The sequence below is a fragment of the Ciconia boyciana genome, chromosome 26 (assembly GCF_034638445.1).
Source record: "Ciconia boyciana chromosome 26, ASM3463844v1, whole genome shotgun sequence".
NCBI lineage: Eukaryota > Metazoa > Chordata > Aves > Ciconiiformes > Ciconiidae > Ciconia > Ciconia boyciana.
The window spans coordinates 32,570-50,999 of NC_132959.1; the positions used below are offsets into that span (position 1 = coordinate 32,570).

General features: G+C 59.0%; 2 protein-coding genes across 2 annotated transcripts; both read right to left on the reverse strand.

Annotated features, from left to right (window-relative positions):
- Positions 1-205: 205 nt before the first annotated feature.
- On the reverse strand, positions 206-4,919 carry MCL1 (MCL1 apoptosis regulator, BCL2 family member). Its single transcript, XM_072846747.1, has 3 exons — positions 4,307-4,919; positions 2,195-2,442; positions 206-1,699 (listed from the first exon to the last, which is right to left on the reverse strand). The coding sequence occupies exons 1-3, from the start codon at positions 4,902-4,904 to the stop codon at positions 1,583-1,585; spliced, it is 963 nt and encodes a 320-aa protein (XP_072702848.1). The 5' UTR covers positions 4,905-4,919; the 3' UTR covers positions 206-1,582.
- A 4,853-nt stretch (positions 4,920-9,772) lies between these two features.
- ENSA (endosulfine alpha) lies at positions 9,773-17,489 on the reverse strand. The gene is made up of 3 exons (XM_072846758.1): positions 17,328-17,489; positions 13,875-14,000; positions 9,773-12,010 (listed from the first exon to the last, which is right to left on the reverse strand). The coding sequence occupies exons 1-3, from the start codon at positions 17,382-17,384 to the stop codon at positions 11,840-11,842; spliced, it is 354 nt and encodes a 117-aa protein (XP_072702859.1). The 5' UTR covers positions 17,385-17,489; the 3' UTR covers positions 9,773-11,839.
- Between the last annotated feature and the right edge of the window lie 941 nt (positions 17,490-18,430).

Below are 18,430 nucleotides of genomic sequence, written 5' to 3' on the forward strand. Positions count from 1 at the left end.
GCCTGACAATATATTTCAGCTCTCCACTTGGGTTTCCATCAGGCATCACTCAGGCTGCCGGTCAAGCACCATGGACGAGGATGTTCCTCACTGTGCCTCTGTCCCACAGAGTAGAGCTCCCCAAGAACCAACCGATCCACGGTCTGAGGGCACCAGGCAGGTGAGCGCTGCAAGCCCACCAAGAAGCAATGCTACCAGCTGGGGACCAGGGCCAGAGCCGGCACCAATGGACTCACACAGTTGCAGTCCATTGCCGACAAGTTTTATTCTGCTCCAGAATGTTTACATTCAAACATCAGCTTCGTTTGACTCGTGGCTCATCAAAATGAAAGGAAGACAAGGAAGCAACTGATACAGACTTCCACAGCTCCCCACCCACTAGAAGGGCTAGAATAACCAAAAAGATTAAAATAAACAGAAACATCAACTGTTGCCAGCAAGCCGTGTGCACAATGAGAGTCCACCAGGCCACTGATCCTTGCTATGCTCCTTGGCAATGTGGCTCAAGTACATCAGAGAAAGTCTCGCTTGGAGTCAAGGCAGGAGAAGGCTTTGCCACAAAAATGCTACTTCACATGAGGAATGAAGTACAGTGCACCCATAAGCAGTTCTACCACATTCAAAATTCACCCTTTTTGTATCATTAGCTCTGTAAAAATGTACATATCCTACAGATTTATATTTACAGGTTCTCTACAGCCTCCCCCCTGCATGTGGGGTTTTACATACTTACAAATGCACTCCCTATTTTTAAACTGCCTGTGTGTGGTGAGTCGCATCAGTGTAGCCAAGATCAGCCAGACAGGCCAATGCGGCCGCGCTGCAGCTGGCTGTGGTTACTGCCCTGAGCCACGCCGAGCCCGCCCCCAACACTCCTCTGCCTGCTCAGTGACCTGTCTGAAGCCCTGCTGGGAGCAAAGGGGCCATGCAGGGCTGCAGCATCCCATGTTCTGGCAGCGAGCTGCATGTCTCTGCTGCTGGCGTGGCTCTACTACTTCCAGAGGGCGAACGTGTGCAGAGCCGGCAGTGGCCGAAGGCCCGCTCACCAGCACACCTGGGGGCAGGCACAGGCTCGCACAATGCCCAGCATTCAATGCTTCTGCTCCAGCAGAAAAGCCACAAGTTTAGGCAGGACTCCAGCAGCAGAAGATGCTATTTCCAGAAGCCCACAACCACAGCCCTGAAACATCTGCTCCACGCACAGCTGCTGTGCCAAGCCCAGGAGGCTTCAGTCCAGACAAGAGCTGCTGGTGCTCACTGGCTTGCTGCTAAGCAGATCGGTTCCCTCCGGGATAAAACTGAAGCAGTCCACTTGAGCTTTCTGTCATCATCCTCTTGAAGGAAGCAGAATATCAATTCTTCCACTTTCTGTTCCCAAAGCAATAATTCCTCATGGGTACCCACAATCTGACCGGATCACACCTTCCTTCTTAGGAAAGGATTGCTCAGGGAACACCTAGATATTCTCCTCAGGTCACTCAAGTCCAGCTTCATAAGTACTCACAGGAGGAAGTGATCAGCTCGCCAGCCCCAAACAGAGCCAGTCCACCCAGAGTTTTGTCCCTCTGCTGCATACCCTGGCTCACCGGAACATGTAGGCCAAGCTCGCTCCCAGTCCAGCCACGCCTGCAAACGCCATCAGTACATTTCTGATGCTGCCTTCTAGGTCCTCGACTCGAAAGAAGTCAACAAAGCCCTCCTAGGAGAAAGAAGGGAAAGTCATTTCCCCGCCAGCCACCCTTCTTTGGCAGGAAGGCATGGAAAGCCTTTTTCCTTGGCAGAGCAGGCTGGGGCGCAGCCTGCCCAGCACATCCACCGAGTGCGCTCCCCCAGACTCATTACAGCCACAGCCTGTCCCACAGAGGCGGCAATCAGGAGACAGCACCAAAGCAGCTGTGGACCAGCTTCAAGCAAGCTCAGGGCACCCGGGATTGACTTGGCTGTGGGAATGCTGCCCCTCTGCGCTGGGCAGGGGCACATTTTTAGGTCAAGACTGCTTCAGGCAGCTCATTGTAAAGAGCTCCTGGAACATCAGAACTCCGGCTAGATGTTTCAGACTGTGGTTTTAACTGGAGCAGTGAGTCATCTCTGTGCTTTGCTGACACACGTGGTTGTCAGTGAGCAGGTCACAGAAATAGGAAAATACTGGATTGTTCTGAAAAGCTCGCAGCGTTTGGGACAGGCAGTGACTCACCCAGCCTCCCTGGCTCACTAGCCACTCGCGCTTAGATGAGACGAGCGCATCCGTGATGATTCCTGCCAGCGAGCTGATGCACTTCTCCTGGTTTATGCTTTTCAGGTGTTTCGCAACAAAGGCACCAAACGAGATGAGCGTCACCACTCGACCCCAGTTTGTTACTCCATCACTGAACATGTGGGCAGCCACTTCACACACCAACTGCAGATCTTCCTCTTTCTGGACTTCCAGCTTCCGAAACATTCCTGCAAGAGATGCTGGTTTAGAGGCAGGCACACACATGACACTGAATACCCCGCAAGGCCACCAGTGAGAAGATGCAGTCCCCATGCTCTACGTCCAAAAGCTGTTAAGAGTCACTGCTGACTGTCAGTGACAGAGAGCAAGTACCTGCCTGCTTCTGCAGAGGGCTCTGCTGCTCACACTTGCCTGGGCCAGACAAAAAACAGCCCGTAACCCATTTCTAGTTCCTTCCTCCCCACCTGAGGCACAGCTTCCATCTCTGTGCACGTCACATTCCCCTATGTCACAAGGGCTTTAAAGCCCCACCACGTCAGAACCACAGCACAGAAGTCGGTTTCCAGCCTGGCGCAAGCCCTGCCCCTCCAGCTGAAATGAAGGAGTCACCTACAACCAGGCAGATGCATTGCCATTTTATTAATGTGGTTTTATTGACTGCATCAACAGAATTCCCCAGTTTGGCCTGCAGTGCTGCCTCATGAATAAGCAAACAAGACAAGCCTTTACAAAACTGAAAGGCATTGCTTGTTATTGCTCAAACTAACAGGAAGCCTTCCTGAATCCAGTTCCTCTTCTGCACACACAAAGGTAACCATCCCTACAGAAGCCTCAGATACCAACGCCAGCCCACGCTGGTCTGAACATTCCTCCCAAGTGTGGCTCATTCAACAAGCACGTCCATGAATTTGGCCAGGGTAACTGAACCCACAGTCAGCACAGCTAAGGATGCGAGGAAGAAACTGAAGCCCTTTGCATTAAAAACAAAAAACTAGAACATCCTCCTGCAAGAAGGCAGGCATTTCACTGTCTCAGGAGGAAACACAGACACTACCCTTCTGTGTCAGGCACCATCCTGATCTGAGATCAGATGTCGTACAGTGTGCCAAAAGCAGTCCCAGCACGAGCCCACAGGCCAGCAGCTCAGCCCCGCTACCCATGGCTCAGGCTAGCCTCAAAAGAGCTCGTTGCCGAGTTACATGAAACCAGTCAAAATGGTCAGTTCTCACTTCTAGTACATTCCCAGGACACTCTGCAGTGAGAACACCTGCTCATCCAAGCCCAGGCACTGGGGTTCAAGTTTCTACGGCTATTCTAGGACTCATCAGAAATGAGCAAAATGCATTAAAACAGCTATAACCCAAGCACATTGTCCAGGAGAATTTCTCCCCCAGAAACCTCATTCCACCTGAGCCAGGGGTGTGAGGAGTTTAAACTCCTGAGTTAACTAATCTTGGGGCACTTGGGATTATTTGCATATAGTTATGCTGAACAAAGCAGGATGCAAGGAGGAACTGGGGCTAATCTGTAACTAAATTATCTCCTCTGCACACGTTACCAGCGGTTTTTCTGCCTCCCAATAGAACAAAGTTCAGTTTCATTTTTCATCACTTCTCAGCTGTTTTAACTCCCTCGAAACCAGGGCCACATCCCATCCAGTAAATGACCGGACCGAGAGCTCAAGCACCACCACCCCCCCTTCCCCTGGCTGGGGGGGTGGGGGTGGCACAGAGGCCTTGCTCCAGCCCCAAGGGCCAGCTCCAGCCTAGGCCTCTCCCAGCCGCTGCTATGCAGCCCCCACACACGCACATGGGGCAAAGGGAGCAGACATGGGGGCAGGATCTCCCGGCGACCCACATCCCTGTACCCCTCTCTTCTAGGAACAAGCCCCCAGAGACCCCCACGACTCCACACTGGGAAGGGACAGGACCGGAGCCCATAGCTCGCCTCCAAAGGAGGGGAACTGGGTCCCAGGCACCCCCGTAGCCTCACGCCCTCCTGCCCAGGCGGGCCCACAGCAGGGCCCGAGGCGCCCCCACCCCACACACCGCCCGTTCCCCGCCCCTCGCAGAGGAGCTGGCCGCCAGTCACCCTGGAAGGCGAGCTCGTGTTTCTGCATGACGCCGTCGCCGACTCTCCGCAGCGTCTCCAACGCCTTCTCCATCACGGCATCGCCCGACCTGCCAGGCCCGCTTAGCAGCCCCGGGAAGAACTTCTTCACGCCGGGCTCGACCTCGCCGGCCACCTCCCGCAGGTACCGACTGATGATCTCCAGCGAGTCCTGCCGCAGCCCATCGGGCGGCTCCAGCAGCCCGGGCGGCGTGCCGGGCAGCGAGTCCCCCGCCGGGCCGCGCTCGTCCTCGGGCTCGCAGCCGTCCAGCTCCTCCTCGGGGGTCCACAGCGCGCCCGGCCGCGCCGCGGGGGGCAGCGCCGCGCAGGGGGCCGCGCCGCAGCCAATGAGCGCGCGGGGGACCTCAGGGCGGCCGGCGGCTGCCCAGGACCCCGCGGAGCCAATCAGGCCCCGCGGTACCTCAGCGGCGGCCGCCGCGCCGGGGGCTGCGGCGGCGGGCGGCGGGGCGGGGCCCCCCCCCGGCGAGGCGGGCGCCGAGGCGGGCGCCAAGGCCGGGCCGCTGCCGCCGCCGCAGCAGAGGTTGAAGCCGATGACGGCGTTCCGCTTCACTGCGAACATGGCGCCCAACCCTCCACGGCAGCGGAGGCAGTGTCGCTGCCGCTTATATGGCGGCGGTGACGCCACGCGGGGTGCGGCGGGGCGGGGCGAGGCCGCGCCGGTTCCACTTCCGGCGGGGCCCCGTCGAGGGAACGGTACCAGGGGGGTGGGGGCCACGCCTCGCCTGGCCGCGGCTTTTTGGGGGGGAAAAGGGGCGAAATGGTCCCCGCCTCCGCGGAGGTGCGCTCCCTCCGCCGGGTCTTGCTTCGGCCCCACGACACCGACGCCCTCCCCCTCCCCCAGGCCCTGCCAGGCCCCACACCGAGTACCCTCCCACCCCGGTGCAGCCGGGCCCCGCTGTGGGCCCACGGCCCTTCTTGGTCCCCTGCAACAGCCCCGCAGTAGTGCAGGGTACCTCCGTGCTGGTACCCCGCCCCCCCCAGCACCACCAGGCCCTGCCACAGCCTCCTCCGGCCCTACCAGGCCCTGCCATGTCCCCCCGCCCCAGCACCACGGGGTGCTGCAGTGCCCCAAGTCCCCCTGGCAAAGCTGAGCCCCACCGTAGCCCCCCATGGCATGGGGCACGCAGTCCTTGCAGCCTGCACCATTTGCTGAGGGGCCGTGTGTCCCTCCCCTGCCTCAGACCTTGCTTTCTTTCTGGTTTTTGCAATACAAAGCATCCCCCGGCAAGGCCGTGAGCACGCAGCCAGCAGGACTGAAGCCCTGGCACACGCGGGGAGCCAGGATGCCCTTGCTGGTGTACACCAAAAGGGCTGCTTGGAAGTGGGGAGCGTGATGTGCTCTGGTGAGACCTCCCCCAGGGCACTGCGTCCAGCTCGGGGGTCCTCAGCACAGGAAGGACACGGACCTGTTGGAGCGGATCCAGAGGAGGCCACAAAAATGATCAGAGGGCTGGAACACCTCTGCTGTGAGGAGAGGCTGAGAGAGTTGGGGTTGCTCAGCCTGGAGAAGAGAAGGCTCCGGGGAGACCTTACTGCAACCTTTCAATACTTATAAGAAAAATGGAGATGGACTTTTTAGTAGGGCCTGTAGCGACAGGACAAGGGGTGATGGTTTTAAACTAAATGAGGGGAAATTCAGACTAGATATAAGGAAGAAATTGTTTACACTGAGGGCGGTGAGACACTGGCCCAGGTTGCCCAAAGAAGTGCTAGATGCCCCATCCCTGGAAACATTCAAGGTCGGGTTGGACGGGGCTCTGGGCAACCTGATCTAGTGGAAGATGTCCCTGCTCATGGCCGGTGGGGTAGAATAGATGACATTTAAAGGTCCCTTCCAACCCAAACTATTCAATGATTCTATGTTGCTTCCCACCCACTCAGCATTTTACCTGGATCTGGTTAAAGCCCTCTCTGACTTTGGCTTGCTTAGCTGGATGCTCATGGGGAAGTGCACCATTTCTTCCAGTCATCGGTGGGTTGCCTCACATCTCTCCCGTTATTTGCAACCTCCTTGCATCCGCTGGCTCCGTGAGGGCTGTGGTGTCACGAAGTAGGGCAGTGCCCTGTGACCCCGGGGCTGCGGGCAGGATCCAGCCATCTGTGAAATGGCTGGTGGGTGTCCCCAGAGGCCAGACCTGCTCTGCTGTCACCCATCGCCTGGGACACCCCAGGGGCACTTTGGCCAGTCTCAGCATCGCTGGGGCACCGGCTCTCAATTGTGGTCTTCCCTGGCCACAGGCCCCTCCTTCACGTCCAGGACTCTGCCTGATGCCCTCAAAATCTGCACCGGTTTGGGCAAAATTTAGCTGGGGAAGAAGCCTGTGCCAATGCAGGTGGCTTTGCTCTGGGCCGTGAGGAAGGAAAGGAGGTCTCCCAAGCACCCCTTTGCCAGACCCCTTGCCAGGACTGTGTCCCGGGCGCTGCACTCTACTCCATCCCTGCCTCTCAGAAAGGCCAGGATGGAGGGAGAGGCATGGGGGCAAAGGCGGCTGCTGTCCTGCAGAGCTCACTCAGCTGCAGGGATTTCTGCCTGCGGAGCCAAGCACCAGTGCAGCTCAACCCTCGCCAGCCTTGGGGCCTTTTTGTGCCTAACAAGACCCCACACACTGGAAATTGGCGTTTGGGGCCCCCAGAAATCACATCCCCAGTTACCCCCTCTGAAAGCAGGAAAGAGTTTCTCTGCAGGCCCAGATGGCAGACAGGTGACCAGGCCAGCAACGCCAGGGACACGTGCCAGGGCCTCTCTGAACCACTGCTCTGTCCAAAGGCCACCCAAATACCCTGCGGCAGCAGAGCTTCAGCCCCCACCTAGGAAGGTGACATCAGCCCCAAGTCATCCAGCTGAGGCACTGCAGCGTCACCAAACCAAGACGTGATAAGAACGAGATGCTGGGCCAGGGGCCGCAGCATGGGAGGGTTTCTGGTTTCCCCTGCACAGGCAGGTGGGCTCACTGCTGAACCCCAACAGCCCTGCGAAAGGGAATCGGGAAACTCCCACCCACCCTGACAGCAGGGCCTTGGGGGCAGGGGATCCTTGGGATTTGGGGGGGGGGGGGCAGGGAGGGAACCCCAGATGTGGGGATAAAGTGCCAGATGTGGGGAGAGAACGCCAGCACAGCTCCTCAAATGCGTCTTTCCGCTCCAGGGAGGCAGTGAGGAAACAGGGAGCTGCCACTGTTAAGAAGCCCCTGTCTGGTCAGCATTTTTGGGGACAGAAAATGCAGCAAACCCAAGCCTCTGTCACTGTCCTGAGCATCACCATGCACCAGCAGGAACAGCAGAGGAGAAAGCTGCAGTGAGCACAGGGAACAGCCCCATCCTGAATGCCCCAAAGTGCTCTTGCCCCAGATCTTGCAAGAAGCAGGGACGTGCATCCACCCCAGGTGCCCCTTCACCCCCTCACCAGCTCCTTTCCCAGCTGCTGCCCCCACAAACCAGGGCAAGAGCGCAACCGGGTCGCACTGGGGTCCAGCAAGACAAAACCCAGCCCCCTCAAAATCCTTGCCGTGGCCCCAAGGAATGCGTCCTTGTTGGGAAGTGAATTCTTGGCACCCGGAGCAATAACAGAGGCGAGGTCGGCTTGCTCTGGCAGCTTGGGGCAGCGCCCGGCACATATTTCCCCGGCAGTTCCAAGCTTTAAAGCACAAACAAACACCAGCACATACTCGGCACCAGGCTGGAACAGTGCGTCCCTGTGCAAACACCCAGCCCTGGCCCCTGCTGTGAGGTGGGCTTGAGGGGCTGCAAAATGGCCAACTGGGGGTGGAAGATGCAGCGCAGAGGCTTCAGGCAGCTCTAGGGAAGGTCAGTGGGTTTGTCTGAACAGCGGCCCACCCCGGTGACGCCATCGGCTGGGCTGTTAAACTCTAGAAAGGAAAGGTGTGACAGCAAGGCTGAAACCCCAGAGTTAAAGCCTCCGGGATGGCTGCCAATGGAGACACAGAGGGAGCCACAGTGGGGCAGCCCTGACCTCTGGGGAGGGCACCAGGAGCCCCTGCCCCACAGCATGGAGGGGGGGCAGGGATTTGTTTAGAAGGCAGGAGGATAAAAAACACCTCCCCCTGTGCTCCCTCCCCCAAGTCTCTCAGCTGTGAGCCAAGGTGGCGGGTGGCCCCGCTTGGCCCCTGGCCCCTGTGGCTGCAGAATGGGATGGACCCCATGCCCCTCCCCCCAGCCCATTGGCCCCGTGGCCCCATTGCTGCGTACCCACACACCCCATACCCACCCAAAACACACCTTCTTGCCCCATGCACACCCCAGAGCCCTATGTATACCCCATGGCCATGTCGCTGGGGGACAGCCCCATGGAGACGCCAGGGCCCAGCACATATAACCCCACAGCCCCACACACACCCCATAGGCCCCATCACCAGGGGACAGTCCTACAAACACCCCACAGCCCCACTGCCAAGGGCTGGCCGCCTGCACAGCCCATAGCCCCATTGCTAGGGGACAGTCCCATGCAAATCCGACAACCCCACTGCTGGGGGTCAGCTCTCCCTACACCCTATAGCTGGGGATGAACACCCCATGGCTCCATTCCTGGGGGACAGCCCCACACACACTCCATAGCTGCCACACAGCCCACAGAGAAGGGTACCACACTGCTCACATATCCAGGGGGTGGGGGAGACGTTGCACAGTGTTAGCTGAAGTGAGCCCTGAAAGAGGAGGAGGAAGAAAGGGCAGAGACTTTAAGCAATTTTGCCATCGGGGTCTCTCCATGTGCCCTCTCCCACCCAGTGCCCATCCCTGGGGTGCAGGAGCATGGCCACACCTGCCTTCCCCACCTCAACAAAACCCCGCATGGGCTCAGCCAGCCAAAGCCCTCCCTCTGTGCCCCATCCCACCCCACGGCTGCACTTTGATGGCCTTGCTCAAGCTGCACAAGTCCCTCAGCACCCCAACAGTTGGTGCTAAATGTGTCTTTCCTCCTGCTGGCTCACCCCAACAGCCCTGGGGGCATCGAGCCTCCCACCACTACCAGCCTCATCCTTGTAGTAATATTTTATGAGGAGCAGAGGATGAGAATGCGAAGGCCTCTGAGATGCAGGGCGGTTCCCACTGCACCCCTTCCCATGAGAGGTGGGCAGTGGGGCTGACAGTATCATCACCCCCTTGCTGCCTGCCTGGCTCTGGGGGCGGAATGGAAATAACTCTGCTCCACAGCTACCACCCTTGTATGGAATTGCTCTTGCTGGTTCTCATCCTGTGTTGTCACAATCGCTTCCCCTCCTGTGCAAGCACGCCTGGCATTTCCGGAAAACCAGGAAAGCTGTGGTTCGAGAGCTGTCCCCTCCCTCTGCCCCCCCTCAGCACACAGGCAGCTCCCAAGCTGCAATGCCTCTTGCATTCTTCACTATATTTCCTTTTTTTTTTTTTTTTTAAAAAAAAAAGCAAGCATAGCACTTTAGAAGAGAGGAGAGATGAACATGTAAAAAATTATATATATTTTTTATATATATGATTCATATCTATTTACAACATGGCTGGGACAACAGAACATCCAAGGAGGTTGCACAGCCACTGCCAGCGCCACCCTGGCCAGGTCACTCAGGGTCTGGAAAGGTGACGGAGACCAAAGCACGGACCCACAGTACCAAGTGGGCAGCCCTCAATCCCACTACACTCCTTGCCCGCTCCACAAAGAGAAAACTGTCCTGCGTGGCCATGGGGCCGGCAACGGAGCCCCTTGCTCAGAGTGCCCTGATGAGTAGAGCTCTGGCTAGCTTACTCCAAACTACCTGAAGGCAGACACAAGCATTTGAGCACACCCTTAGCAGACACTCTCCTGGGAAGCAATACCGCGTTCCTTGCTCCAGCCAGCAGGAGGAAAGCGTGAAACAGGTTCTCAAGAAAGCCTGAGTCAGCCAGCCAAGAACATACGTAAGGAAAGCCATGCCCTGCCTTGGTTTCTCCTGACCTGATGGGAATCCCTAAAGAAAAAAAAAAAAAGAAGAAAAAGTCCACTCAACTTCTCGACTTCCTTTTGCCCACATGCCTTCAAAACTGGGCCTAAACCGGGCAGGTTTAGCACTGCCCTGGCACAGGTATGCCAAGACCTTCTGCTGCACAGGATAGGAGGCCACTTCATCTCCGCTGCGTGAGGAGCGGACAGTATACGCACTGAGCATGCACATTGTTCTACAGGCTGGAGCCATCACACCAACTTTTTGTTTTGTTGTGGTTCCCGCCTCCCCCACCCCCGGCCTGGAACAAATTAAAGGCAAGAAGAAAAAAAAAAAGGGGGAGAAAAAAAGAAAGAAATCAAAGCTTGGGGTGCCTGATGTCAACACAGGTTTGCCTCTATGCTCCTCTCTTCCTAATCTCTACGCTCTCTGTCTCTGGTGGCTTTTTTCCCCTTCTGGGGTGGTTATTCCCAGTCCTGCCTCTCTCCCTCCAGAGATCAGCTCCAACAGCTCACATCTGTCTCACTGACTGCTGCTGGCCCCTGCTTTGTAAGCACTGAAGTCTGGGCATGAGGCAGGGGCTGCATGTGACGAGGCAGGGGCTGCATGTGACCAGACAGGGCTCTGACCGCCTGCTTGGCCACATTCTCACAGTGTCCCAAGCACCCTGCTGCTGGTGGGATTCCGCTCACCACCTTTTGCCGCCTACCCAGCAGCCGGGAGAGGAACTGTCCCTCACCTCTGCCAAGGCAGACAGCCTTGCTGGCCAGAACTGACCAGGGAGAAAGAAACCGTCCCCAAACCCTCTGGGGCAGCTGTGAGCCTCACACTGTGCCCCTCCATCACAGCCACACTTGGATGCAGCTGTGGTGGGGCTCTACCCCCGAAACAGCAAACGCCTCATAGCAGCTCCAAGCCACGAGGACTGTTTCAAACACTGCCCGTCCCCCCCCCCCCTCCTACAGCCATCGGACACATCCTCCCCTCCTGTGAGCTCAGCTGCTTTGTCCAAGCAGGGGACAGATCCCAGGCAGTTCAGCCCAACAACACAGCCACGTAATTTTTTGTGTATCAGCTAATTTCTTCACTTAGCAGCTCTAACGCACACACCTAACTAAACTTCCAGATCATGTAGTACACCTTTTGCCCAGCCAGTTCTTCTGCAGACACCCAACACCTGAAAAGCATTCACACACCACAGCTCCAAGCTCTCCCCTCCTACCCGGTCCCAAGCAAACAGCAAGCGACACCTCTGAGCACTTTCCTGCTTCTCCTGGGGCCGCTCGACTCTCCCAGCGAGGAGGCAGCGCTTCAGTGGCTCTGCAAGCGAGGATGGTTTCAAACAGCATGAAAATTAAGGCAGCAAACCCACTTGCTAAAAAGGAACGGCCCAATCAAATCTGCCTGTGCCTTCCAGGCTACTGACACCTCTTGCTCGCCTTCTCGTTTTTGGTGTGTGTTCGCTGTAAATACTCAAATAACTATGTGGATTCTGGTGCTCCCGTCCCTATGGTACAGTGAAGTTCAATCCATTTAGCCAAAAGAAAAAAAGAAAATAGGAAAAAACCCAGCCTGTGAGTGCAGGCTACCCTGCCAGCTTGCTGGTTACAAGCGAGGATTTTCTCTGCGGGAGGTCCTGAGGCGTTGGGATGTGATCTCCTGTCACCAGGTTCTTGTCTGGCCCCGCACTTGGCAACTGCTTGTTCTTCATCTTTGCCTTGGCCATGTTGTAGTCACCAGAATCAAAGTATTTTTGCTGGAAGAGGGAGAGGAATTTGGGTTACTCTGATTTGCAGGAGTGTGGGGACACAGCAGAGATACAGACACCTGACCACAAATACAATCCTTTAAGGAGCTGCTGGGGTTGCTCAAAACCAAGTCACCAAAACATCATGCAAGGGGAAAATCCAAGCAAGGGAGCCTGGCCAGATTTAAAAGACCTTTAGCACTCACCCACAAACCCCAGAGGGACTCTGACCTGCCCCAGCTGGAAGCTTTGCCCCATCGCAGCTGCCTGTCTGACTCAAGACACCAGGGTGCATTTTCCTCCTTTCACCCAACTTTGGATGTTTGTAGCCTGTGAACTTTCACTGCTTGGCGTGGCGCTTGCTGGGTAAAGACCAGATTTGTCCTGCTCTGCCCTTGCACCACACTCAGGGTCACAGGGATTCAATCCTGGTCCAGAGACCCCAGACAGCCAAACACAGGCACAGCCACATCAGCAGATGCCTCCAGGCAGAGGCTCAGCTACAGTGGCAAACCCAGGGGACGTTTGCCAATACAGTTCATTCTGGTTTGGTAAGCTGATGAGCCGGTGTGACAGAGGCAGGATTTTCTCCCCAGGGAGCACAGCCTGGTCGGTGCCAAGGCCTTCGCCAGACTGTCCAGGCTCCCAACAGGCGAAATGACGCAGGGAAATGCCTGTGAAGACGTGGCCAGAGGACACCTCCCTGCTGCACAGCGCCACCAACCCGGGGTTCAAAGGGCATTTTGCTCCCTTATCACATACATCACCATGGGACTCTGTGCTCCTTCACGGTACTGCTTCACCCCCCGCAGCAGCATAGGAAAGGCTGAACACCAAAGCAGAGCTTGCACTGATGCTACAGACAGGGCTTTGCTGGGAAAAAGGAGCTCTGAAGAACCCAGTTCTGCCTCAATGCACCATCAGCCCCAATGAGCCCAGTCCCAACCAAAAGCCCTTCCCCACTTCCACACCAAGGCATTAAACAACCCTCGTTTCTGTGCTTGCTTTAGGACCTGGTACCTAAAACAGTCCTGGTGATCACATCAACAGTGAGAGCGAGTGTGCACAGCAGCTGCTCAGGCAGAGGGGACAGCTGTCAATACAAGCTGAAAGGGAAGCGGCAGGACAGAGCCAAACGCTGCGCAGTGTGACACAGAGACACCATGTGTTCAGAGCTGGGGAAGGCACGCAGCCACTGGCTGCCAGCAGCTCAGGAGGGATTTGTTTTCTGCACCAGCCTCTGCAAGGAGGAGAGCCAGCAGTGACAACCCAAGCAGGCTACAGATGGCTCTTCTACAAGATGGAGAAGATTTAATTACTTTTACAGGGAGCACAGTCAGACAGTTGGCTTTTTACACTGGTGCCAGCAATGGAGATGCTGCCAGCTGACTCACTGGCATTCTCAGTGCCCTTTGCACCAGCCCAGAACAAGGCAAAGTGCAGACCAGAGAGAAAAACTCAGGCCAGCAGCATCTCAGTGGCCCACTGAACCCCAGGGAGCACAGCAGCAGGGGGGGGGGAGGAATTTATGCACTTGTTTCACCTCTAGACCCCAGGTTTCAGGCCAGGGTTTGGAGGACAGGTTGGGATCCACTGCTGGGGGAGACACATAGAGCAAAACCACCTGAGAAGCGGCAGCTTTTGGGTTCTGAGCAACAAGACCTTCTCACTTGACCACAGCAGCCCTCGCTTTGGGCTTTTGCCCACTGAGTGCCATGTCCAGCGCAGGCACTGAAAGGAGCCTGGCCCATGGGTTCAAGAGACTTTTTGACCTGGGGAATTTTGGTGTGACTCCTCTGTCCTGGTTGGAGCTTGACTGCCTGTGCCATTGAGGGAGGAGAGGACGCAGATGAGCAACGGCTAAGAAAAATACCCCTTTCTGCAGTCTCTTCATGAGGAAGTCGGAGCCTCCAGGCTTCTGGCCTAGGTTGGGGTATTTGGCCTTCAGTTTCGCCTCTTCTGCTCTCTCAGGGGTGACGGTTTCCTTCTCTTGTGTGTCCTGAAAAACAAAGAGGGGGGGCAGAAAGCCCTTCAGCCCCACAGAAAAACACACACCTGTGATGTCATAACACAATATTCAGCAGGGCGTCCAAACCCCAGCACCTGGCTCGCCAAGGAAGGTGTGATCCCCTGGAAAACCCAGACACACTCAGAGAATATTATAAACACCCTCCCAGCCAGAAACAGCTTTTGCCTCCAGTACCTGTGGAAATAGGCTGAGACCCTCTCCCTGCCTCCTTCCCAGATGGGAGCCCCTGCAGATGACATTTGGCTTTGCAAACTGGGCTTAAAACATCACTGCAAATCGCTACTGGACAAGCGTCTTCCCCTGACCAGCGACAGGTCAGACCAGCATCGACAAACACCAGTCCAGAGCTGCCCAGCATGACCGGCTCCAGCAGCGCACTGCAGTGCTGGGAGGGTTCAGCCTTGCTGCGCCCCGTTGCAGTACAGCTGAGATGGAAGAAACCCTTCTGCTCCAAAACCAATTTATTGGGAATGACAACAGGCACAGGCAGCAAAGCAGCGTTTCAGAGCCTCTTTCACAGCCACAGGAGTTTCAGGATGTTCCGGGAAGGCACCCAGCCCACTTGAAGCCTGGGACCCCTGGGGCCAATTGCAGCAGGAGGCACCAGGCCCTGGTTGTTGCCTGGTCCCTCTGCAGGGGCTTTGAGACACCCCCAGCCCCCCCACCCCCGACCCAGCTATTGAAGAAGCATCAGCTGAGCAACAATGCCTGAAAGGGGGGTTCCCAGTGCAGGGCTTGGGATCTGCTCCCAAGCAGATCTCTGGGAAATCTCTGGGAAGTGGGATCTCTGGGATCTGCAGGGAAGGGCTGCAGGCCTGGGGACAGGAGCTTCAGTCTGGGGTGGGAAGGAGTCAGGGTCCTAGCAGGGCCTGGAGAGCCTCACCCACAGCAAGGCTGAGTTCTGGCTGGCCACCAGCCCAGCTCCAACAGGAACACGTCACTGCTGGCCACCTCTACCAGCAGCCACCTGGGGCCAGGCCACCACGCAAGTGCAAGTTGCTGTTTCACGGGATGTTGGCAAGCGGTGTTTTTCATCCCTGTTCCCTTTCCAGCAGGGATGATGCTGGCAGACTTGGCAGCAGCAGCTCTGCTCCTGCCAGCCCAGCTGCACCGATGGATGCCATGTGCGTCTTCTCCCCAGTGCTGAGGCCCTGAACCTCTCCCAGCCCACCAGAGATGGCACACTCCATACAATAAGCATGGCAGAACACTGCCACCACAAGCCCCCGCCCCATCTGTGAAACAGGAAAGCCCTCGGCATCGGGCAGGACCAGCAAGCTGGCAGGATGAAGGTGGCAATCGTGCAAGGTGGAGGCAGGTGGGATGCGAGTCCCAGACTCCCCAAGGACGAGGCACTGAAGCTCGGCCTGGTGGTGTTAAGGGGACGTGCTCCTGTGCATTCGACTGCCGGGACTTCCCTTCCCAGGTGACCAAGAGCGGAGCTGGAGCCCGCAAGCCCCCAGGTTGGAAAGCATTGCTGGCACTGCAAGAGGTTTCCAATGTGATCTTCTACTGGGGCTGACCCGGGGGAGAAGCTTTTTGCAGCATGGCTTCTCCCCGCAGAAGCTGTGACAGCACGCACGCAAAGGCTGCCACAGAACAGCTCCTTGGCTGCATCGTGACAAGACAAAGCAAACCTGAGTTAATGGCAGCTCCCGACAGTCACAACTGGAGCTGGGAGCAGCAGCATGATGCGCAGGCTCGGCACATCCCACTCGGAGCCCCAGCCGCACAGGCTCCTCCTCACGCCCCCATCCATGGGGGTCCCCAGGGGATCGAAGGGGGGAGCAAAGGCGGGGGAAGGTGCCGAGAGTCTCGTCACGATCTTCAGCTCCTGCATGCTGCAGGGCTTCGCCCACACACAGCCTGAAGGAGCCTGGCTCTTCTTACCCATCTCCATGACAGCTCCAGGAATAAGAGCCGCGGCCAGTGCACGCCAGTCAGCCCTGCCACAGAGCCAGGCACCCCGCGAGCCCCAACATCAGATGGGTCGAGGGGGGGGTTGGCAGCAGGAGCCGAAGCTTTGCCCCCCACAACCCTTCCATCACCTCAGCCTGATGTCCTCAGTTCTTCATCTCCAAGTCTCCTTCCTCTCTGCCCGGCTGCAAACACCACTGGCTCCCATCACCCAGTCTCTCCCACACTGTCTGGGGTACGTCGCTGCACCCTGCTGCTTGCCCACCTCGTGGACACCACCTCTTCTGCAGCACCCAGCAGAGCCAACACCGCGCCGGTGTCCTTAACACCTGCCAGCAGATCCCGGGGCTGCCCACAGCAGTGCCTCCCATCATGTCCCTCCACCATGGAACAGCGCCCACCACCTTCCCTCAGTGCCTGAAAGGCAGCACAACTGCCTCCTTCCTACGCCCACCCTCACAGCTAAATTAACACCAGGGAAGTGGAAAAAGCTTCTCCTGCTGCGACGTCAAAGCAAGACCACGCTGGCCGCAGGGGGATGGCTGAAGGTGGCCGGCAGTGGGGGAAGGCAGCAGCTCTGCCTGCGCCCCGGAGCGCGTCCGACTGCCCCGTGGGGGCTCAGGCTCGCACCCGGGGATGCAGCAGCCGCTTGAGCCGCCTGGAACCATTGCCCAGCCCCGCTCTTCGACGCCAGCAGGCAGCTCTGCCCCACCGGGGCCGGCAACAAGCCGCAGCCAGGGCTCATCGCTCGTCCACTCAGTCCCCGCGGTGGTCCAAGGGGGGAACCCGGCGAGGCTGAAGCCAACGCCGGTTTTCGGGGGGCTGCGGCACCTCGGCGTGCCCCTGCCCCGAAAGGGCCTCACCCAGCTGCTGATGGGGCAGCCGGGTCCCCCCGAACCACACAGCCCTCCCCCAGCCCCAAGCCAGGCCCAGCCCCTCAGCAGCGGGGCGCACCCCAGGGCAGCCCCCGGCCCCCCGCCCGGACACTCCCGTGGGCCGCACCCGCCAGCTCCCCCTCCCGCCCCAGCACTCCCCAGGAACCCCCCAGCCCCCTCCCATCCCAGTAACCTCCATTCCAGTACTCCCCAGTACCCACAAGCCCCCCATGCCAGCGCTCCCCAGCACCCCCTCACCCCAAAGCCCCCTCCCACCAGTGCCCCCCAGTATCCCACAAGCCCCCACGCACCCCCCACGCCGCCATCGAGACCGAGCTATCCCACCACTCCTGCCGGAAGTCCAACCCCCACCAGCCCCACAGCCAATGAAACACCAGCATTCATCAGAAGGACAACAGAATAACCAATCCGCGCACAGGGCTGTGAAGACCGACGTGCGGCCGAGCCAATGGGAGCCGGCCGGGCCCGCCCCAGGGTTCCCCACCTGTTTCTCCTGCCCAGTCTCCTCCGCGCGGGTGCCGGTACCGAGCGGGGCTGCCATGGCGGGGGCTCCGCGCTCCCTCCGCGCCCCGCGCTCCCTCCGCTACCTCCGGCCCCGCGCTCTGCTCCAAAATGGCCACCGCCGCCCCCTAACGCCTCAGCTGACTGACAGACAGGCGCGCTGCCCAATGGGCATAGGGAGGCGTCCGCGGTGACATCATACCTGACCAACCAGCGCCCGCGGCGGGGGCGGGGAGAGTGGCGGGGCGGGGCCGCCCCGGCTGGCGCGGCCACTGGCCCGTGGGAAGTGAGGCAGCACAACGTGGGCGGGGCAGGGGGCCCGGGCTGCAGCACCCCCGGCCCCGCCCAGCGCGGCGCTTTCCCGCCGCAGAAGCGGGAGGCGGCGCCGGGGACACCCTCACACGGCCCGGCCCTCCTCGCCCTCCTCCTCCCGCCGGGGGGGCCGGGGCCTGGCAGCGGGGCCCCCACGGCCACCCCCAGTGCTGCCGGGGCTGGAGCAGCTGCTGGGGGGTCCGGCACCCACAGCAGCGCGAAACCTCCAGCGCAGGGCCCGGGGCGGGGGGAGATGGGGGGGGTTGGCGCGGCTCCTGCCCCCCTCCCCGGCTGCCTCACCTGCCCGCTCCCAGCCCCCACTGGCAGCGGGGACCCCTGCCCCGGCCGGGTGCGTGTGGGCTGGGGACCGCCGGGCCCCGGGAGCGCACCGCGCTGCAGCACCGGCCCCGCCCGAGGCGCGGCGGGGGAGAGGCGCCTGTGCGAGGAGGGGGCCGCCCCCACCCACGGATTTTGGGGACCCCCCTGGCAGCACCCACGTGGAAGGGGATGGGAGAGCCTTCGGGAACCCGAGGCAGATGGAGGGCTGGGAGGGGACAGGCCCGTGGGGAGGCGAGTGGATCCCGGGGTGATGCCACCTGCAGCCCGAGGTGCCCCCCACGCCTGGGCCACGCGGGAAGGGGGGCAGGAGATGGCACTCGGCCCCGCCGCCTGCAGGCACAGCACTCAGTGCAGGCAGGGAGCGGCAGCTGAGACCCAGCAAGTTCATGACACAAGTGCCACCAGCACCTCCGGGTACCCAGAGGACTCCCTCCG

Coding starts and splice junctions, on each gene's coding strand:
- MCL1 (XM_072846747.1), bottom strand. CDS start 4,904: ATGTTCGCAGTGAAGCGGAACGCCGTCATCGGCTTCAACCTCTGCTGC. Junction 2,443..4,306: donor ACACGAGCTCGCCTTCCAGG/GTGACTGGCGGC, acceptor CATCTCTTGCAG/GAATGTTTCGGAAGCTGGAA. Junction 1,700..2,194: donor TAGTGAGCCAGGGAGGCTGG/GTGAGTCACTGC, acceptor TCTTTCTCCTAG/GAGGGCTTTGTTGACTTCTT.
- ENSA (XM_072846758.1), bottom strand. CDS start 17,384: ATGGCAGCCCCGCTCGGTACCGGCACCCGCGCGGAGGAGACTGGGCAG. Junction 14,001..17,327: donor AGACTGGGCAGGAGAAACAG/GTGGGGAACCCT, acceptor TTTGTTTTTCAG/GACACACAAGAGAAGGAAAC. Junction 12,011..13,874: donor TGAAGAGACTGCAGAAAGGG/GTATTTTTCTTA, acceptor TCCCTCTTCCAG/CAAAAATACTTTGATTCTGG.